This window comes from Oryx dammah, unplaced genomic scaffold (genome assembly GCF_014754425.2).
Source record: "Oryx dammah isolate SB20612 unplaced genomic scaffold, SCBI_Odam_1.1 HiC_scaffold_7, whole genome shotgun sequence".
NCBI classification, from domain to species: Eukaryota; Metazoa; Chordata; class Mammalia; order Artiodactyla; family Bovidae; genus Oryx; species Oryx dammah.
Genome location: NW_024070191.1, coordinates 34,281,324 through 34,304,735, shown reverse-complemented (window position 1 = coordinate 34,304,735; position 23,412 = coordinate 34,281,324). Strand labels below are relative to the sequence as shown.

General features: G+C 42.1%; 1 protein-coding gene across 2 annotated transcripts in view; it reads left to right on the top strand.

Annotated features, from left to right (window-relative positions):
- Positions 1-23,412, top strand: part of ZMAT4 (zinc finger matrin-type 4) — a 288,438-nt gene that overhangs the window by 245,734 nt on the left and 19,292 nt on the right. The window contains exon 6 of one of the 2 annotated variants that reach the window (XM_040243114.1): positions 6,714-7,669. The exons of the other annotated variant lie outside the window; for it this stretch is intronic. Coding sequence (XP_040099048.1) covers positions 6,714-6,879 — 166 coding nt within the window. The 3' untranslated portion in view covers positions 6,880-7,669. Of the gene's footprint in view, positions 1-6,713; positions 7,670-23,412 lie in introns of those variants that run through there. 2 annotated transcript variants of the gene reach the window in all.

Here is a 23,412-nt window from a genome sequence, read left to right as displayed (position 1 = left end):
ACAAGGAGATGAATACTGATGCCTCCCTCAGGACTTTTTTGTCCTAAGTACTCTTTTTGGCTTTCCTGGTGGCTCAGATGGTAAAAAATCTGCCTACAGTGCGGAAGAGCTGGTTTTGATCCATGGATTCAGAAGATCCCCTGGAGAAGGAAATGGCAACTCACTCCAGTATTCTTGCTTGGAGAATCCTCATGGACAGAGGAGCTGGGCAGGCTATAGTCCATGGGGTCACAAAGAGTCAGACATGACTAAGTGACACACACGCTCCTTCTGTTAAGATTGCTCCAGAATTCTTCATAGCAAAGTTTAGTTGCTTGCTCAAAGTTGGGGTTTTGTACTCAAGCAAAAGTTCAGGCCCATTCAGGGTTTAGAACCCAAATTGACCTAAATCAGACAGTGGAATATAAAGAATTATCTAGGACAGTCTTTAGAAGGCTAGTCTCATTCTGAGTTTGTTGGGGTCTATTGGCCTGTTCCAAGTCCTCATTTCACACGGTGTCAACCTTGGTATTCAATCTTGCTGCATCTGAAAGAACACCTTTGAATAATTTATTTCACTACAGTATCATTGATTTACAATGTTGTGTTAATTTCTGCTGTACAGCAAAGTGATTAAGTTTCTCATATATATATATATAGATATAATTTATTTATTGCATGGATATTGAATAGCATTCCATAATGATTTATTACAGGATATTGAATAGCATCCCCTGTGCTACACAATATGACCATGTTGTTTATCCATTCTCTCTCTCTATATATATATATATATATAGTACTTTACATCTGCTAATCCCCAACTCCCAATCCATCCTTCCCTTCCCCCACTCTCCCCTCTTGGCAACCGTAAGTCTGTTCTCCATATCTATGAGTCTGTTTCACAGATAGATTCATTTGTATCATATTTTAGATTCCTCATATAAATGATATCATATGATATTTATCTTTCTGTGTCTGATTTACTTCTCTCTCTGTGACAGTCTCTAGGTCCTCCGTGTTGCTGCAGATGACATTCTTTCATTCCTTTTTATGGAGAAAATTTTTTGAATGCACCCAGTATGTGTGTGTGGTCTTTACACTTTGATTCCTACTCAGGCTTCTGACTTTCTCTGGCTCTGATTACCAGTTACATTTTGTCCGTCATCAGTAATTAGCACTCTATTCTCCAAAGACTGGGAGTTATAAACCTTCAATGTAAATAAAATAAATGGGACTATACTCTTGGATGCATTTCCTAAAGTCATTCTTCTAATATTCTTTTGAGACTCCTTGGAGAGATTTTTCTTTACCATTCTGCTAACACAGACCACATTTTTCTTCTTCATTTGCATTTTTTATTTCTCCATTGAAAAATAATATGCATCCTTTTTTATGCAGGCATCTGTCTGCTGCAGCTCATGCTAGATCCTAGCTAATCTCAACATTAACTTATTAAATCTGACTTTGATTCACAGCATTTGATAAATGGCCCTATCTTCCAGAATCTGGAAGGGTTTTCTCAAAAAACAAATGATCTTCCTGTTAGGGAGTCACCTCTGCAGGTGTTAACTACTGTTATTTAAGTTATAACTCAGCAATAAACATTTTGAAGATTTTTGTTTGTTTTTTTTTCCTTCTTGGAATTAAAATTTTCCAGGCCATTCTGTAGTGGGTTAAGCATAGCAAGATGTAATCAGAATCTGGGCTTCAGTCTGAATATACATTTTTGAGCATCATTATAGTATATATGTATCACTTTGAATAGTCCTTAACAGAAAATAGGAATGTGTATTTTCTTTTCTATAGGTTTTAGGGTCACAGAGAAACCTCAGTCCGTGTCATGCTGAGTAGTCAAATACAAATCAAAATCTAGCTAGCTTTCAAAATGTTGGTGACATTTCAAGTTCAGGACACAATTACTTCAAAGCTCTACTCACAGCTTCTGGTCCTGTTATACTCCCCAGAGATATATCTGTCTTTTTGCTTCCTTATTTAAGTGCTCTTTCTTCTAAAGACACCTAACAGGCTAACATGTGCTCTTTACTGTGTTTGATTCCAAAACCATCACTGCCGAATTTATTCCCGTTCTAACAAGAATGATCTTATAATAGCCCCAAATAGAGAAGTTTCAGACCTCTGATTTGGCTTCCTTGATAATGGATAAAACTCAAACAATAGATTCTGTGTTCTAACATCTTTCCAGGGCTAAATAAGATAAATTTCCTAACAGTTAAGATTTTCATGGTCAGGCAACTTATTGAGTTGCTCTTGAGTATCTGTAATAGAAAGGACCCTTTTAGACCAACTACACAGTTTTCTATTTCTTGGAACTAGATGTTACGATTGTATTATTTCATATTATATGAGAATCCTGCAGGTAAAAAGGATGCTTTCTGTGTAAGAGAGAGACCAATTCAGAATGTAATCTGAGCAATTCATTACAGACAAGAAATTTACTGGATTAGAAGGAAGACATTTGCTGTTCCCCTTCTAAAAGTGACAGAAAAGGAGTTAGGCTCCCTCACACCAGTATTTAAAAAAAAACATCAGTACAAGTTAAAGATCTACCAGCAGATTTCATGTATGTATGCACATTGAGGAGGCATTTCTCATTTAAATTTAACTCTCAAGAAACCTAGTCTCAAGCCACTAATTAGTCAACCTTCTAGAACATGCAAAGGATAGTTCTATATTGAGTCTTGAGAGTTCATTCTGCTGATAGAATTTGCTCCACTCACAAGCTGGACATTTTCATTGAAACAATAAGTCATGGTGAAAGAACTCCAGGTCAATTGAGTCAGTCATGACAGAGTGAGCCACTGCATTCTAGGTTCCAAGTCACTTAGCAGAGAATGGCAAACTAACAAATTACATTCCTTATCCTTAAAGCACTCATGCACTTTTTAAATGCCTAAACACTAAAGCTTTGGGATCCCCAAGAGTGACCTCTCATTTCAGGGTCCATTGAAATTGCAGGAGAGAGGGCTGGTGGCCCGTCTCAGTGATGGAGGCTGACAAATGATCTGAGCAGCTGCCAACTGCAGCGGAACTGGGTGACCAGGCATAGCATCCCTTGCTGTGTGTCCAAGAAAATGTCACCAGGAATGCACATTCTAGGTGCAGCTTTTAATTTCTGTAGCAGCTGGGAACCTGAGCTGGGAAGGGAAGAGCAAAGGTGGTCTGAGGATGCAGGAGGGGTGTCAAGTATGAACAGAGTGAAGCATCAAGAAAGCGCTTGCCATTTCATTGTCTGGACTGTCACAGAAGCTTTGCCTTCTAAGACTTTACCCCAAAAGCCTTTGCTTTCTTCACTCAAAATGCCCTATTTTCTGGGTTTTCTTTGAAGAGCTCTCATGTCTAATGTATGATGATTTAAATCTTGTAACATCTGATAGGATATTTCATGGTGATTCCTCAGAAGAAACCAGGAATGCAAATTACATTAGGAATAAGTGACAGTTGTGATCAAAGAATGATGATTAGATGCATTTATCTGTCCAACTTCTGTTGAAAATCAATTCTAATTATTTGTTTTCTCTTCATGCTTCTAACACAAGCTCTAGCATATGGTTCTAGGCATTGATAGCATATGATTAACTTCTATAAGGTAGCACACAGATAAAAGAGTCAGCCTGAGTCAGATATTCATAACAAGAACTGCTTTATTATTCCAAAGCAGATTTTTTTTTTAACTCTCCATGAAGGTAATTTTTCTTTTAACCTTGACGAAGGATTATTCCTACATCTTTTGATTAAAATACCTCATCCTGTGTCCACAATGGATGCTAAACAATTAATAGTCTTTCTTTCCTCAACTGTCTAATTAGGGTTGAGGCCAACATAGCATATGAATAACCAAAGTCACCAAATATCATTCCAAAATGTTCTCTGTTAATTGTGAGTAATTTTGCCATTCCCCAGAGATGATGTGACAGGCTGGACCACTGGACCTGCCTTGGGGTCTGATTTCAGGCAATGGCTTGCTTCTTTATCATGATACCCTTCCCTGCACACATGCCTAATAGCTAATTGATGAAGAAGAAGAAAAAAATTACTTTTGTCTACTTTCCCATAGAAGTCCCAGGGCTAGTTGTACAACAGGATGCATAAACGACAAACATGAGAATCTCATCTGTGAGGAGTTTGTATGGGAGGGATTGATGTAGACATTTAAAGCATGCCATTGAGTGGGGCAGAGGGGGACTGGAGCTGGCAGGTCAGGCTTGGCCTTTTGGGGCCGAAGGATGGAGAAATAGCATCTGCTTCTATATAATCTAGATTTAAAAGGGAAAGTGAGAAATGTGACTCAAGGAGCTAACTATTTCTCCTGCATAGGATTCCTAGACCTCCTTCTCATTGTGGCTTTGTCCATGGTGATTCCTTTGGTTCCTCTTGCTTAGTGCCCGTCAAGCCAAGATTTCAAGTATTCTAAAGTAACTATGGATGTACTGAGCTCATGACTCACCTTTTTTTTTTTTTTTAAATCATTTTGGCAGGCTAGCAGGGAGTAAGTAGCTTCATTATTGTTTCATCGTTCTCAGTCAGAGAAAGGTAGTAGATAGCAGATTTGTGAAGCTTCTGAGAGTCTGGGGGAACCTGGCATAAGAGAGTAGAGAGGCCGCTCCTCCTGTGGCCACAGGGTGGAAGGTCAGCAGTTGTCCCTGGACCAGGAGACTGGCCACAGGAAGAAAACCTGGAAGCCCCACTTCTGTTTCCCAGCTGCCCCTTAGTCCCCCAATTTCTGACTGGCTTTCAGAATCAAGGATTGACTATCTCTAGGAAAGAGCCCTATAGCCAAATAAATCATGCCTTTCTCATCTGTCTTCATATGCCCTTGTCCAGTCAGAGGGCTGAAGTTGGAGAAAGATGGATTATCAAGTCAGGCAAAGTCGTGCAGGTGAAAATGTTTAAGGCATAACTCTAAGTCAAACTTTAAAATCTATTTTAGAACATTTTTTTTACATTTTTTCCACTTTAGAATGATTTCTCCTGTTAGTAGTACTCAAATAAGATGAAATGCATCTGTTACTTTTGGATTTAGACAGCAGATGCCGTTATGATTTTCTGGCATCTTATTTTATTAGTTGAGCCAAATACTGGAGAATAATTCTATACCATTTCGTATGTTGGCTTTGTGTGTAGCTAAATGTCAGGTAATGTGAGTCTAGAAGACTAGCCAATGGTGTGATCCCTGCCTTCAAGAAGCCTAGAGTTTATATGAGGAAACAATAGAAGTACATAATAAAAGAATATTTAAATGCTAATATCTGAGAATGACCTTATATACCATCATGCAAGGAATCGAGAGAAAGGAGAGAATAGTACAGGCATGAATAAATGAGAGAAATACACTTGGATGAGATGAACCTGGGCTGGTGAACAAGGATGGATTCATCTGTAGATGGTATGATTGTAAAGGTTTAGGAGTGTTCAGGTCAAGATTCCAGTGGATATTTGGTTTTTTGAGACTGGAGTGCAAATCATAGATGGTGATTGAGATATGACTCAAGGGTCATCAGCTCATAGAAGATTGTTGAAGTGGGTGAACCAGGAAGAGATGAGATCATTTGAAGAGAGTATATGGAAAAAACAGGGACACACACACTGATGGACATGCCCTCACACAGGGTGACAAAAGGAAGTGACATCACCCGCTTTTCCCATAATGATGCCTTTTTATTTCTTTTCAAATAGCAGGAGAACAGAGCAGACTAATACTTTAGAAGCCAAGGAACAAAAGCATTTCAAAGAGAGTACAAAACAGCGTCACTTCATACCAGAAAGAGTCAAGTAAGAAGAGATGAAAAATCTAGTTTGCCCATTAGGAGGCGGTGGTTGGTTTTTCCCGTGGGAGCCCGGCTTGTCCATTGGGAGGTTGTGGTTGGTTTTTCCCATGGGAGCCTGGCTTGTCCACTGGGAGGCTGTGGTTGGTTTTCCCCATGGGAGCCTGGCTGACATTTGGAAACTGTGATGCCCCCAGTGATGAGTGTGAGGGTGGAGTGAGGTTGTTCCTCACCGATATTCTCACAGGATGAGCAACACAGGCCTGCAGCCCCACAGATACTAGCAGTGAGGAAGGCAGAGGATGACATGTGGCTCTGGGACATGCCCAGGATAGGACTTTTCATGAAGATGCCACAGTAAATAGCAGAATTCTTAAAATAGCTGCATGTGGAAATCCATGAAAACAGAACTCTGTCTATTGGAACTGGACATGTAGGGTCAAAAGTGTTACCCACTGGACTTCTTCCTGAGCCCCTACCGTTTTCTAGAACTCTTAGGAACTATTTGAAAACCATTGCTGAGAAGATAACAGAGGCAAGAGTCAAAGGTGCCTGCCTTTGTCCAGTCTAGAAGATGGAAGGGGTGCTGATGGAGGCTGGCAGGGATTTTAGTCAGTTAAGCTTTAGATGCATTGCTTTTGAAGGGATGAGAATGTCCTGTAGGTAGCTGGAAATAGATGTGGAGTGCAGATATAAGCCAAGGCTTAAAATGGGGATGCTGGAGTTAACTAGAGAGGGCTTCTCTGATGGCTCAGATGGTAAAGAATCCACCTACAATGCAGGAGACCTGGGTTCGATCCCTGGGTCAGGAAGATTCCCTGGAGAAGTGATACACTCCAGTATTCTTGCTTGGGAAATCCCGTGGACAGAGGAGCCTGGTGGGCTACAGTCCATGGTGTCGCAAATAGTTGGACATGACTGAAGCGACTAATATGTTCACTTTCACAGAGAGGATCAAGGTAAAGCCCGGAAGGCAGATGTGTCATTTGGTGTTGGGAAAGGAGCAGAGAGGAAAAAGCAGCATCTTGAACAACTTCCCCCATCCGCCACCAGGTATCCGCAACAGAGGTTTTTGACCTCCGGCATCTGTGGCAGCTGGCTAAATACTCTCTAAGGCTGTTGCTTTTGCATCAGAAGCTGGGGCTTGGAGGATGCAGTCCAGGCTATTGGAAGGAGAAAGGGATTGATAGTGGAGAAGTGCCAGGATGAGCTTGAATTCCTGATCACCAGCTGGAAGCCACGAGGATGGACAGAATCCCCTGTTAGTACTCACTGGTCATCACCACCCACCTCAGGGAAGGGTGCATTCTGCAGGGGAATCAGATGCTGGTCTGTGTGAGCCGCAAAAGCCTTGATCTTCAAGCGTGAAAAGACAAAACTGGAACGAGACAGTGGAGGAGATTGTAGTAAACATTCAGTCTAGCCGTGTTAGCACACTATAAAACTGCTACAGCACACTAACAAAGCAGCTGGATAATAATAGAAGGAAAGACAGTTAAATGCCAGATCAAAGTTCAGAGCATTAAGTGCTGAGTCATTTAGTCCTGCTCTGAAAAAATTAAAGAGGAACTTTAGAGGTCTCCAATTTTCTCAAGAAAATGACCTTGTTTTATTAATGAATGGCATTCCGAATCTCTTTGCTTTAGGTACATAGAAAAATTATAAATGATAGACCATTTTTAATGGAACCGATGACTTTAATAAAAATACTCCAGAATTACATGTGTAAGATAATTAATATCCACCTAGAAATGAATTGAACCAAGAATACTAAAGAATTGAAACACCACCTGGAGAATACATGGTTTCATCTGAAACTAATTTGAATTGCTGAAATTTATTTGAGGGAAAGAGAAAATAATGTTTTGTTTTCCTACTGGTGAGTAAAAAAGGAAAAAAAAAAACCCACCAAAACACATTTTATGCTGGTACATCCCTATGGCTTAGGGATTTATTACAGAGCTTTCCCGGGAAATAGACCATCTGTGGTTGCAAGTATTATTATTTATATAATTTGTTCAGGACAGCGAGTTATGATAGAATGTCCAATTTCCCTTGGTGAAATTGTCTATTTTGCTTTCAATGTATATATTTAAAATTTGACAGGGTTATGGAAGATCTTTCCGAAGAAAATAGCCTAGCTAGTTTGTGAATGGGCGGAGCTGGAAATTTACTGGATGGTGTCCTAGGATCACAGTGGCAGAGCCATCTCCTGAAACTGCTTGAGGACAGGAGATAGGGCACAGACCTCCTTCAGGGAACAAAAAGGGAGAAACTTACAAAGACTTCCAAGTCCCTGCTCAGCCCCAGCATCTCTAAAATTCCTACCAAGGAGGCTTATCAAAAAAGTCTGGTCACAAAGAGTCTTATAGGTACCATCCCTGGGTGCTCTGTTCTTCTCTATTAACACATTTTCCAAAAGGGATCTAATTCAATGACATACATACTATTTATCTATATGAATATATATATATATATATATATACACACACACACACACACATATACACATGCACTATCATATATACCTTTTATGGTATATGTGTGTATATATACACTTTCCCCTGGAACTCCAGACTCTATTCAGACCTCAAACTTAGCATAAAAGAGAAATCTTGATAATATACAGTATTTCTCTTTCTTTGTCTGACTTATTTCACTAATCATAATGCCTTCTTGACCTGTTTGTGTTATTGCAAATGGCAAAGTTTTATTCTCTTAATCAGTTCAGTTCAGTTCAGTCGCTCAGTCGTGTCCAACTCTTTGCGACCCCATGAATTGCAGCACGCCAGGCCTCCCTGTCCATCACCAACTCCCGGAGTTCACTCAGACTCACGTCCATCGAGTCAGTGATGCCATCCAGCCATCTCATCCTCTGTCGTCCCCTTCTCCTCCCTTAATGTGTATATCTTCTTTATCCATTCACCTACTGATGGACGCTTAGGTTTCCTCTGTCTTATGGCTGTTGTAAATAGGGCTTCTGTGAACATTAGGGTGCATGTGTCTTTTTTGAATTATTTTCATTTTCTTCAGTTATAGACCCAAAAATGGAATTGCTGGATTGGGTAGTAGTTCTATTTCCAGATTTTTGGAGAATCTGCATGCTATTTTTCATAGTGGCTATACCAGTTTGCATTCCCACCAACAGTGTGCCTTGATCCCCACATCCTTGCCAACACTTGTTATTTGCTGTCTTTTTGCTGATGGTCATTCTGACAGGTGTGAGGTGATATTTCACTGAGGTTTCGATTTACATTTTCCTATTTTTGTACATTTTTTCATGTGCCTATTGGCCATATGTTTGTCTTTTTTGCAAAAATGTATGTTATCACTTATATGCTGAATCTAAGAAACAAAATAAACAAATGAATATAACAGTACAGAAACAGTAAAGTATAAGCTGGTGGTTACCAGTGTGGCAGGACGAGGGTTAGGGTTAGGAGGTTAGGAGATACAAACTATTACCTATAAAGTAAATATGTTGCAAGAATATATTGTATAGCACAGGGGATATAGCCAATACTTTATAATAACTTTAAGTTGACTATAATTTATAAAATTATTGAATTACTATGGTGTATACCTGAAACTAATTTGGTATTATAAATCAATTTACTTCCATTTTAAAAAAAATAAAAATTTTTAAATTTTTTGGTAACTCTACAAAATAATAAAAAAAAAAAAGTAAGAAAGAAAAATGAACACTTATTTTCCCTCCACAACCTCCTTCCTCCTTCTCCCCTACGCCGCATATCTCTAAACAACACTACAGTTTATCCAGCTTCTCAAGGCAAAAGTCTAGAAATTAATCGTGATCCTTTTCTTTCCCTCCAGTTCCACATCCAATCTACCAGCAGGCCCTATGACCTGCCTCTCCACATCTCAGATCGGTCTGCATCTCTCTGTCACTTTGCATTCTAGTCCCAGCCTCTGGCCTCTGTCTTTTCTGGACTTACTGTACTTGCCCTCTAACTTACTCTCTGGGGGCACATTTGTCTCTCTATTTACCATTCCTCATACACAGTCAGAGTGAGCTTTTAAAAATGTAACCCAGATCTTATTCTCTTTTACTGAAAATCCACTGAAGACTTCCCATTGTACACAGAGGAGAACTGAGATGCTTTATCCTTCATGGAACCCGATGTCATCTGACCTCTACCCACCTCTCCGTCAGCTCAAACCAGTTTCCCCCTGCCCACTGTGCTGCTCCAGGCCTCCTGTGTAGGGTTTATTCTGATTTTCTAACAGCGAAAACTTTTTCTGCCTGAACTAGTATTTCCCACACTCTTGGAATTTCTCCTTATCATGTTTTTTTGTTATTATTATTATTTTGTAACCAATCATCATGTGACTAGCCCCTCTGGTCAGCCAGCTCAGCTTAAAAACTCCAAAATATTCTCTGTCATATCATCTTGTTTTGATTCCCTGCCTAGCACATGTCCCTTTCTGATATTTCTATCTATCTGTTTATCTAGCCATCCATCCCTGTATCTGTGCTTTCACAAATAGTATTAAAATCCCAGAGGAATGGGGACTTTCTGGGTCACTTTTACTGCTTTATCCCCAGTGCCTGGAAGGGGCCAGCACATAGGAAGCATGTACTGTATTATAATATTAAAGACAATCAGAGACAGAAAATTTTAATATAATATGGAAAAATGCCATATTAGGGGAAAGCAGGAAGCCCAAAAGATGGGGAACCAAGCTGGAAGACGTCCTAGAAGAGGTGGTACTTGACTTGAGTTGACTTGAGTTGTTGATGAGTAGAGGTACAGGAGATGGAAAGTCTTACAGATCGTAGAGTCACACTGATACGTTTTTGAGGTATTATTTTGTGCAGGTTGGAATGACCATCATCTAAAAATCTACAAACAATAAATGCTAGAGAGGGTGTGGAGGAAAGGGGAGGCCTTCTACATGGCTGGTGGGGATGTAAACTGGTACAGCCACCATGGAGAACCGGATGGCGCTTCCTTAAAAAACTAAAAATAGAGCCACCAGACCACCTGACCTGCCTCCTGAGAAGCCGGGATGAAGGTCAATGAGCAACAGTTAGAACTGGGCATGGAACAAAATTCTGGTTCAAAATTGGAAAAGGAGTACCTCAAGTTTGTATATTGTCACCTTACTTATTTAACTTATATTCAGAGTACATCTTGTGAATTGCCAGGCTGGATGAAGCACAAGCTGGAATCAAGATTGCTGGGAGAAATATCAATAACCTCAGATAAGCAGATGACACCACCCTTATGGCAGAAAGCGAAGAGGAACTAAAAAGCCTCTTGATGAAATTGAAAGAGGAGAGTGAAAAAGCTGTTTTAAAACTCACCATTTAAAAAACAAAGATCATGGCATCTGGTCCCATTACTTCATGACAAACAGACAGGAAAACAATGGAAACAGTGACAAACTTTATTTTCTTGGACTTCAAAATCACTGCAGATGGTGACTGCAACCATGAAATTAAAAGACACTTGCTCCTTGGGAAAAAAGTTATGACCAACCTAGACAGCATATTAAAAGCAGAGACATTACTTTGCCAACAAATTTCCGTCTAATCAAGGCTATGTTTTTTCCAGTAGTCATGTAGGGATGTGAGAGTTGGACCATAAAGAAAGCTGAGCACCGAAGAACTGATGCTGTTGAACTGTGGTATTGGAGAAGACTCTTAAGAGTCCCTTGGACTGCAAGGAGGTCTAACAGTCCATCCTAAAGGAGATCAGTCCTGAATATTCATTGGAAGGACTGAGTCTGAAGTTGAAACTCCAATACTTTGGACACATGATGAAGAACTGATTCCTTGGAAAAGACCCTGATGCTGGGAAAGATTGAAGGCAGGAGGAGAAGGGGAGGACAGAGGATGAGACGGTTGGATGGCATCACTGACTCAATGGACATGAGTTTGAGTAAGCTCTGGGAGGTGGTGATGGACAGGGAGGCCTGGTGTGCAGCAACCATGGGGTCGCAAAGGGTCAGACATGACGGAAGGGAGGGGATATGTGTATACATGTAGCTGATTCACTTCATTGTACAGCAGAAACTAACATAACATTGTAAAGCAATTATACTGCAATTAAAAAAAAAGGAAAAGCAACAGATTGGACAACTGTAGAAATGGAGAAAACAGTTAATCAATTATTACAGTAATCCAGGGCTCCCTGCTGGCTCAGTGATAAAGAATCTGCCTGCCAAGCAAGAGCTGGGGGTTCCATTCTTCGGTAATGAAGATCCCCCAGAGAAGGAAACTCATTCCAGTATTCTTGCCTGGGAAGTCCCATGGACAGAGGAGCGTGGTGGGCTATAGTTCATGGGGTTGCAAAGAGTCAGACATGATTTAGCGACTAAACAACAACAACTGTGGTTTCCCAGGTAGCGCTAGTAGTGAAGAACCCAGCTGCCAGTGCAGGAGATGTAAGAGACACGGGTTCGATCCCTGGGTCCGGAAGTTCCCCTGGAGGTGGGCACAGCAACCCACTCCATATTCTTGCCTGGAGAATCCCATGGACAGTGGAGGCTGGCGGGCTGCAGTCCATGGGGTCGCAAAGAGTCAGACATGAATGAAGCGACTTAGCATGCATGCATGCGTGCGTACAAACAAGAACAACAGCAACAAGGTGATCCAGGCGAGAGGTGATGAGCTCCTGTACTAGGAGGCTGGGTTGCAGGACTGGATGGAGGAAGATACACAGTGTTATCTACAACAATATTATTAATAGGATCAATACTAGGAGCTGAAGAAAGGGAAGATTGAAAGTGGTCTTTATAACTCCAAATTCCAGGCTCAAGGACTGGATGAGATGGTGATGGTATCCCTTGAATAAGGGAGGAAGAGCTGATCTGAAAGAAGGAGGAGAATTGTGAATTTAGCTTTAATCATGTTAAGTTTGAGTTATCTGCAGAGCATTAAGAAAGATTTTCTACCTAAAAATAGATGTAAGCGTTGGGAGGGGCAAACATCACTGAGGAGGGTTTCCACATCTAAGGATTTGGGAATCCTCCAATTAGGTGGTTATTAAACTGAAAAGCCTGAGTCCTATTGGATAGAAAGAGGATGAAAGGTGAAAAGAGAGGAAAGCAAGGATAAAACCATGGAAACAGTTTAAGTATGGGTAATGAAGGACATCAAAAATGAGTAGTTATATGGGGGGAGGATCGTGTGGTGAGTACCTCAGAACACTGGACAGATTTTGAAGAAGGAAGGAGTCATAGCAGAGTGAAATGCAAGAGGGGATTCTGATGAAATAATTTCTACCTGTTCGCTGGAGAGTGTAGAAGTGGGCTGGTTTGATGATCTCAGCAAAAGCAGTTTGTGGAGAGGTCGGGAGAGAAGACGGTTTGTGGGGTGTCAAAGGGTGAAGAAAGAGGAAGAAGGGAAGTTGAGGGTACAGACCCTTCACTGCATAAATTCACTTTTCACAGGGAAGGAAAGTCCTAGGAGAAGCAGAGGCAGAGAGCTAAAGGCAGGAGGAGGACCCACACTCTGAAAGTGGAAGGAGAACTGGAAGCGATCGTGGGTGTGTGATTTACTGGAGAGGAGGAGGCGGGTGGGCTGTTCCACAGATCAGTCTTATCAGTGAAGAGGGAATCTCTGCTGCTGAGAATGAAGGAGTGGGGACCAGAGGAGAGACCATATCCCTTTATAGTGAAGAACTTGGGTTCCAACATTACCATTGCTAGCTGGCACGTGACTCACTCATGGTTTGACCTTGAGCAAGTAGCTTAACCTCTCTGGGTTTTGGTTTCTTCATCCATAGAACTGGATCCCTGTGCTGGTCTCATGGGAGTCTGAGAAACAGATAAGATTGTTACCATAGAGTTACCCATAGGGCTTCTCCTGGACAAGCGCTCCAGCAGGTTAGCTGCTGCTTTTGTTGTGGTGGTTAATCTTGAAGACTGTGATATCTGAAGGTATCCTAGATTGTGACTAAGAAGTATTTGCTACGTATAGACAATGAAACATTATTCATCCATAAAGAGGAATGGAACTGGGTCATTTGTAGAGATGTAGTGGGACTTAGAGTCTGTCAGACAAAGTGAAGTAAGTTGGAAAGAGAAAAGCAAACATCAAACATTAACACATGTATATGGAATCTAGAAAAATGGTACAGATGACCCTTTGGCAGGGGCAGGAATAGAGAGGCAAACATAGCGAGCAGATATGTGGATATCGTGGGGGAAGAGGTGGGTGGGATGAATTGTGAGATTGGGATCGACGTATATACACTACTGTGTGTAAAATAGATAGCTGGTGGGAACCTGCTGAGTACCAGAGAGGACTGATCTCCACGCTCTGTGATGACCTAGAGGGAAGGGAGGGGGCGCCCGGAGGGAGGGGATATGTGTGTACATACAGCCGATTCACCTTCTTTTACGGCAGAAACTAACACGACGTTGTAAGGCAACTATATCCCAATTTCTTAAAAAGTCTTTTTGAGGCAGTTGATGGAGAACAAATAAAAAGATTGGCCGTCGATGACCCAACCGGATGAGGAAGTAGCACGGGACAGAATGAGGTTTCCCACACAGATTTTTACTTGGTTTCCATACGTGTGGGAGTGCTTGACACTTTTCAGAGAGCTTGGTGAGGGCAGAAGTTTATATTTAGTTTTTACACTGATGTATTTCCAGAACCCAAATCACTTTGTGGTGTTAACTTTTTTGCTTGTGTTAGAGATGGTGATAGGTTTGTATTTACCAAAAACAGAAGCGGAAATGGGAGGTGACCTTGACGTTGGTAGTTGTAGTTGAAGCCTGCTCTATTTGTGCCTTTTACCCTAACACAAAAGCCTTTATGTGACAAAAAATTACTCAGGGGTGACAGACCTCGACCTTATATCATGTCAGGTTATAACTACAAGGAATTTCAAGGACAGAAATACTAAGATAACAAGAGCTATGCCAATGGATGTGATGATTAAATGAAACCATGTGTGTGAAACACCTGCTGTACTTCTTGGCACAGAATGAATAATCAGAAAGTATTTATTTCTTTCCTCTCCACTATTAACTAACACAGTCATTGGCTTGGGAATAAATTCATGCAGAGAGCATAATATAGAAGAGATTATGTTGGATTTACATTCAGGGATCTGAATTCTCACACCATCCATATCCCTCACTGTCTATGAAACTTAGGCATTCACTTTTTATCATCTACAAAATGTATTTATAATTATAATTTCCCTACATTCCCAATGGGGTTATTGTGAAGATCAGATGACTTCAGGCACGAAATGATGCATGAATGTAAAGCGCCTTTATTTTGGTCCTCCAAGACACTTGTGGTCCAGCTATGCCCTTGGAGGTTGTTGGTGCTGTTGGTTTTAGCATTTTAGGCCCATTTTCTTGTGATCGTATAAGAAACTCAGCAGCCACCTTGAAATACCACGACTTCTAACTAACTGTACAACATCATAATGTCCAGGTTCCTCTATAGTAACTGACTATCTCTGGGTAACAAAGTATCCCCAAACTAACTCGCTCCCAATGGCACATATTGGCTATCTCACAGTCTGGGAACCGGAAATGATGTGTGACATAGTCTTATCTGAAGGCTTGACTGGGGCTGAGGCATGTGCTTTCAAGACGGCACACCGACTTGGCTATTGGCAGGAGGTCTCTGTTCTCACTACACGGCTCTCTCTCCATGAGACGCAGCCAGCTGCTTCCAGAATGAGAAATCCAAGAGGAAGACACAGCACCTTGTGTGACCAAGTCTCTAAGGTCGGACACCGTTAACTCTACCGTTTTTCCTATTTATTAGAAAGGAGTCAAGTCTGGCCACACTTTGAGGGGAGTCTGAGTTGAGACTCCTCCTCTTGAAGGCAGGCATGTGAACAAATATGAGGATGTATTTGAAAGCCACCACACTTCTTTAGAGTCAAAGTTCATGAGCAATCCCCTAGGATATCACTTGAGTATGAGACAGTCAGTGCTCCTGATCCGTTTAGCATGGGGACAGCATCTTCGTTCTCAACCAACTTCGACTGCTTGCTCAAGTTCTCCCAGTAGAGTTTGATTTATGTTTATTGGTATGTTCTAACATATGGTCTCCTTTAAAATAAATGGCAAGAAGGGACACAGTGCCTAGTTCAGAAAAAAGTTCAATGAATATGAGTTCACTGTATTGCAAAACCTCTAGTGGAAGTAACTTATCAGATCCTTTCCAGGACAAAGGGTTTTGTTTTTGATTTTTAAGATTTTTTTTTTTTATGTGGGCCATTTTTTGAAAAGCCTTTAATGAATTTGTTACAATATTGTTTCTGTTTCATGTTTTGTTTGGTTTGCTGGTCATGAAGCATGTGGGATCTTGGCTAACTGACCAGGATCAAATCTTAACCCCCTGCATTGGAAGGTGACATCTTAACCCCTGGGCCACCAGGGAAGTAAGACACAGGTTTTAGTAAGTAGAGGAGGGAGAGGACATGAGGATTTGAAGAGTAGGTGCAGGGATGGGAGACAAAGGTCCAGTAGAAAAGGACAGGGAATTAAGCCCTCAAATCCCGGTTTTATAACTGCACGTGTTTATGGAAGGCAAGATCGGGAGGCCCGGAGACGGACTGCAGTCTCTGACAATGGGGGCAGCAATAGTGGCTCGATGGATGGGAAGAGGACCATGAGAGTGGGAACCTGCCTGGGGACATCTCTCAGACCTGGCTGAAAAAGAGGTCTCTTCAGACTGGGGTAGGGAATCCAGCCCAAAGCAGCTGAGTGAGTCTGGTGAGAGGGAGAGAGGGTTATGATGTACAACCTTTCCAAGTAGATTTGGATTTTGGAGAAACACCATGCTATAAATTCATCTCAGACATTTCAAAAGGCTTCGATGCCACGACAGACTTGGCTGTTGATTAAGCCGGTGTTTATCGAGCAGCAGTTGTGTGTTGAGCACCATTCCTTCGGCGTTCACATTTATTATCTCATTCGATCCTCACAAACCCCGTATGGGAAGTTTTATTATTATTCTCCTTTTATAGGCCATTAGTCTCTGGGAGGTCCTTGTTCAAAGTCACCTAGTTAGCAAGGGAGAGAAACTGGGCTTTTTGAATCCAAGTTTTTATACTGGGTTATATCACAACCTTCCTTTCTTAAAATGAGAAATTGCAAATGCAGATACATCCTGGATTAACTAATATTTCCTAAGATACAGCATCTCTTCCTAAATAAAAGACCAGTGGAGAGTAACCTCCAGGTCTATATCATTTCTTGAAAAGAACCTTGCTCTTGACAATACAGTTTTACAACAGTGACATTTAACCTGGTGATGACTTTCTTTTAGAGTTTCTTGTGCAAATCCACTTCTTTCCCATTCAGAGACAAGCTTGTATGTTCCCTACAACAAATTGCACATCTTTTACAAACATCCAGGCTATACTTAATCCATCCTCCACTACACAACAACTCATAACAGCCTAATTACCCAAACAGTCCACAAAACAAAATTACAAAATGTCCAATATTTGACTTATGGTTATATTTTAAATTGACATGTCAGAAGTACAATTCTGTACCTTTCTTACGATCCATACCTGTCAGAATATGCTTATCCTCCATTATTCTTTCAAGGAAACAAAACATTTTCTTTCTCTTTTTTTCTTGAATTTTTTTTTCTTTTAACTTTTTATGTTGTATTGGGGTATGTATAGCCGATTAACAAATAATGTGACAGTTTCAGGTGAACAACATTGGGACCCAGCCATGCATACACATTGATGCCTTGGTACCTATGTATGAAACACAATATTTTCTCTCTCTCCCTTGGGTTTCTCCAGGACCTTTGTTGGAGCCCCCTGCCCTCCAAGCTTGTGTGCATCCATTCTTGCATTCATTCATGTAGTCAGTAAACATCTCTCAATCACTCTTTCAATATGTATTCGTTGAGCATCTGTTGTGTGCTGAGCACTTCTCTCATCACCAATGAATCCTTGCTGGCTGCGGGCCAATCCCTGTGCTCAGCTCTCTGGACACAGAGGTGTTGTGTTGGACGCCACGACTATGAGGAGCTCATGCAGTGTAGCGGGAGGTGTGATGGCATTACAGCTGGGGTGCCGTGGACACATATGAGTGTTTACTTCTCTAAGATTAGCAGTGCTATGACTAGTTATAATATGCAATACACTATTTTTATATATGATGTATCATTTTACCCAGGGGTCATAAGACACCTTGGAGAGGAGGCATCTGATAAAAAGGAGGCTTTCGCCCCATGGCTGTTGTGAGGGGATCAGAGGCTGAGAGAGGGTTAAACGTGCAGAAATGCTCCTGAGGGGACAGCTGTGAGAGGAACTGTGGGGTGGTCCAGGAGAAACTGGGGAAGTTGTTGGACCTCCCAGCTGATGTGGGGTAAAGGAAAGAGTGAGGGAAGATGGTAGAAGTGACCCTGATTCCTGTTATCCAAGGAAATCATTGGAAGACAGAGAGACGCTGCCTCAGGGCTCCCTGCCTTCAGGGAAAGGATTGGCCTCAACATATTGGCTGCCCTCTGTCTTGGTCTGGGAGAAGCCATCAGCGCTCTGTACTCAGGCCCCTGGGTCTGAGGCCACCCTCCCCATGGGTGGCAGGTCCCTGGGGCACGTTCTCAGGATCCCTGTAGTGACTATGAGGCCAGATCTCCAGACCAACAGGGCCGATTAAGCAAAGTGTTTGCTTAAAGCAGTTTCGTACCTTTCACGCGATCTCCAAGATCCCGCTGGCTAATGTGCAATTTGATGGGGAAATGAAGAAAGATGAAGGGCAGAGGTTGAGAAATACTGGGTTGGCTTAAAAGTTCATTTGAGTTTTTCATAACATTGTACAAAAAAATCCAAATGAATGTTTTGGCCAACCCAATAATAAACAGAGATGTTCAGTATCTCAATCAGAGTCTAATGTGTGCATCTAAGGGGTTTAGGCAGGGAGGAGACATTGGAGAGTTTTAAGTAGGGCATATTAAGTCACTTCAGTCGTGTCTAACTCTTTGCAACCCCATGGACTGTAGCCCACCAGGCTCCTCTGTCCATGGGATTCTCCAGGCAAGAATGCTGGAGTGAGTTGTCATGCCCTCCTCCAGGGGATCTTCCCAACCCATCTTACATCTCTTGTGTCTTCTTCATTGGCAGGCAGGTTCTTTATCACTGTTGCCACCTGGGAAGCCTTTTAAGTAGAGAAGGGTTTGAATAAGTTTTCTTTCCTCCAAAATGAATCAGTAGATGGATTGGAAGATAATAAGAAATAGAGAAAAGAGGTAGAACAGGGGATGCTCTGGCCATCCCAGTAACACCGGAAATGGGGAAGCTCGGAAAGGCGTGTGGAGGTTAGAATTAACATCACTCAGTCACCAATTGTGTGTGAGGCATCTCTTGTTTACAGATTTCTGGCTTGCACACTAGACAGTTGGAGTCATCCCCTCAGCTATGAGGGACTGCATATAGAGACAACAGTTTGGGAAAAACGAATGTTCTTTAGACAATAATGCATTTTATTCAGTAGATCCCTCAGTACTGATTTACCCAGACATGGGTTGATAACTCAATGCATGAAATGCACACTGGATTTGTGAGCTTTACTTGCTTGGGAGGCATTTTAACAACCCCTGCAGGGTCAGAGGTCACCTCAAATCTTATAAAGAGGGGAGTTGAGTGAGCTCCCTTCCCTTGCATCTTGGTATTGATTCTGACCTTTGTCAACTTAGCAGAAGGCAGTAAGCTGAACAGCAGCCATGAATTTCTCACCACACGATGAGGAACTTACCAGCCTGCCCCTGTCTTCCTCTGTCCCTTTGGAGGGCTGCGTCCTTGCTCAATCCAGGCAGGTGCATGGGGGTAGGGGGCGGAAACTGCAGACACTTGTCATGAGGACCCTCATCTCTGACAGTCAGTGATGGACGGACGGATGGAAAGCTGTGCTCCTGGACCCAGCAAGACACAAATCACCCACACAAATCACCAGAATCTCTAGTAAAAACAGTGTGCTTTCATTCCAGACTTCATTTCTATTTTTTAGGTTTCATGACATTCATTCCGGCAACATAAAGATTCCCAAGCAAAACTGTATGTATAAACCACACTGTCTTGGGGCAAAGGAGAAGAGAAGGAGAGATGGCTGTGATTCTCTGGGGAATATGAAGATGGTTCCAAAAGAGCATTTTTAAAGCACTTACCTGTCTCAGGAGGTGCCTGAGTACTTTTGTTACAGAGTCCGAGCTCCATCTGCTCACCATGCAGTGGGCCAATAAATCAGGAGATGAGGTATCGGGACAGGGAATAAAGACTTTATTTGGAAAGCCGGCAGACCAAGAAGATGACAAAACAGTCATCTACAGAACTACAACTGGCTCCTACAGAACCATCTCGTTAGGATCTGGATGCTAACTTCTTTTATGGAACAAAGAAGGAGGGAGATGAAGCGGTAAAGTTGAAAGGTCAGAAGATGTTGCAAAAATCTCCTGGTTTTGACCAGATTCTGGGAGGGCATGTATTAATTTCTTCATTCCTGCAGCCGTTCACGAGTGGATCTGATCAGGATGTTTCCCGTGACCTAAACAAAGGCATTTGAGGTTAATGCTTAGTCATGCAAAGCAGGGTTCCCAGAGATGAGCCATTATGAACTCTTTAAGTTATAGGCAATATTCCTTTAGTGACTAACGTATAGCAAACGTGATAGAATACAAAGATTCAAGTGAAATAAACAGATCCAATGTGGAGTCAGATTTATTCTTCCCTATTGCACTTTGTATCATTTTTCCTTCACCTTCCCTGTCCTCCTTCCTCTCAACTTCCTTAAAAAAAAAAAAAAAAACATTACTGGAGTATAGTTGGCTTTACAGTGTTGTGCTGGTTTCTGCTGTACAGCAAAGTGCATCAGCTATACGTACACCTGTATTCCCTCCTTTTTGGATTTCCTTCCCCCTTCGGTAACCACAGACCATTGAGTAGAGTTCCCTATGCTATACAGTCAGTTCTCGTTAGTTATCTATTTTATACATCAGTTGCTTCAGTCGCTCAGTTATGTCTGACTCTTTGTGACCCCATGGACTGCAGCACGCCAGACCTCCCTGTCCATCACCAACTCCTGGAGTTCACTCAAACTCATGTGCATCAAGTCGGTGATGCCATTCAACCATCTCATCCTCTGTCATCCCCTTCTCTTCCTGCTTCAATTTTTCACAGTATCAGGATCTTTTCCAGTGAGTCAGTTCTTTGCATCAGGTGGCCAAAGTATTGAAGCTTCATCCTTAGCATCAGTCCTTCCAATGAATATTCAGGACTGATTTCCTTTAGGATTGACTGGTTTGATTTCCTTGCAGTCCAAGGGACTCTCAAGAGTCTTCTCCAGCACCAAAGTTCAAAAACATCAGTTCTTTAGCACTCAGCTTTCTTTATGGTCCAACTCTCACATCCATACGTGACTACTGGAAAAACCATAGTTTTGACTATATGGACCTTTGTTGGTAAAGTAATATCTCTGATTTTTAATATGCTGTCTAGATTTGTCACAGCTTTTCTTCCAAGGAGCAAGAAAGTATCTTTTAATTTCATGGCTGCAGTCACCATCTGCAGTGATTTTATACATAGCAATGTATTTATGTCAACCCCAATCTCCCAATTCGTCCCACCCCTCCTTCCTCCCTTGGTGTCCATACATTTGTTCTCTATATCTGTGTCTCTATTTCTGCTTTGCAAATAGGTTCCTCTGTACCATTTTTCTAGATTACATATATATGTGTTAATATGCATTTTTGTTTTTCTGACTTATTTCACTCAGTATGGCAGTTTCTATGTCCATCCATGTCTCTGCAAATGGCACAGCTTTCTTTTTATGGCTGAATTATATTCCCGCTATATAACATATATATATATATATATATATATATATGTACCACAGCTTCTTTATCCATCCCTATTGGTGGACTTTGAGCTTCCTTCTGTGTCCTGGCTATTGTAAATAGTGCTGCAATGAATATTATGGTGCATATAGCTTTTGAAACTATGATTTTCTCTGGCTATATGCCCAGGAGTGGGATTGCTGGGTCATAGCTCCATACTGCTTTCCACAGTGGCTGTATCATTTCCCCAAAGAAGACATACAGATGGCCAAGAGGCACATGAAAAGATGTGCCTCATCACTAATTACTAGAGGAATGCAAATCAAAACTAAAATGAGGTATCACCTCACATCGGTCAGAATAGCCATCACCCCAAAATCTACAAACAGTAAATGCTGGAGAGGGTGTGGAGAAAAGGAACCCTCTTGCACTGTTGGTGGGAATGTAAATTCATATAGTCCCTCCCCTCCTCCTGTCTTCATCTTCTTTAAATTCACTAAATCCCCAAGGATGAGGTCACTCTTAGGTCCAGAGCACAAGGACGAGTTTCCATCCTTCTCACCGTGGAAGTCTGTGAGGCTCTGCACCCACCTCACTGTCCTGCCTCCAGCTCTCTTGTTCTGCACCTTGCTTCTCACCCCCTTCCCTCAGCTCCAGACCCGCTCTCCGCCTCCTTACTCCCCAGACACCTCCGCAGAGCTCTGTCTCAGGCCTGCTGCCCTTGCCCATCCCTGCTGCTCTTCTCAACAAGCATGGCAATTTCCCCATCCGTGGGGATGGCCAATCCCCTGGCCACTCTTAATATTCCCAACTCCAATTCCTGCTTTGCTTTCTTTTTCTTCATGGTCTCTATAGCCTCCATGATACCATATAATTCACTTATTTTCATCCACTGCCAGCCTCTCCTTGCCAAAATAAAAGGCAAAGATTTTTGCCACTTTGATTTCCTGCTGTGTCCTCAAGCATGCCGCAGCAATGCCTGGCTCTAAAAGGGTGACTATTAAAATCCCCATCCATATTCATACTCATCAGCTGCTAAATATTAATTATTAATGGTAATTAATGGATATTCATAGGACAGGGCTGAGAAAGTGGGAACAGTTTTCCCAAGTCACCTATTTAGGAAAATGGCAAGGCTGAGAGTCAAATCCAGATCAATGTCTGGCCCATGATCAATGACCTTTTCAGTGCTGGGTGGTTTCCTTTCTCTCTGAATAGCCAGCTCCATAATTTCCTATATTCAGGGAGCGGTTTCTGCACAAGGGGTCCTGCTATCTAGACAGCGTGGTGGTCAGAGATCTGTGAGAGAAGCCAGGAAAGGAGAGAAGGGTGCTCAGCAGCCAGCCTGCAGTGGTCTGCGTGCTTCCAGGAGTTCAACGCAGGTGCCTCGGGAGACTGCTGGAAACCTTCCCGACACTCAGGCTGGATGGCCGCACCCAGACCCTGGGAAAACTGGTGCCACGTGTGAGCCAGCCAAGGGTTCCACTTTGACTGCAGGCACAGATGTCTAACTGGAGTTTGCTGTTCATTCACATCAGCTGCTTTGCCATTCGGAAAGAGGAATTAATCAAAATACTTCAAATGATGCACCTTGAGAAAGGTCACCCCTTTATCATGATTGCATTTCCATATTTGTGCCCTGTTAGTCTGCTGTGTGTGTGTGTGTGATGCTTTAAAAACACTGTGGTCTGCTCAGACCCACCCCTGGTGGTGGGATGTGTTGGAATCTGTTCAGAGGACGTGCTGGAAGTATCATCGAGCTGTATTTAGGTGCAGCTTGATGGACTCCACATGGCCTACATTTCTGTCGCATCTGTTCGAGCAGAGTGCTTCCTGGCCTTTGCAGTT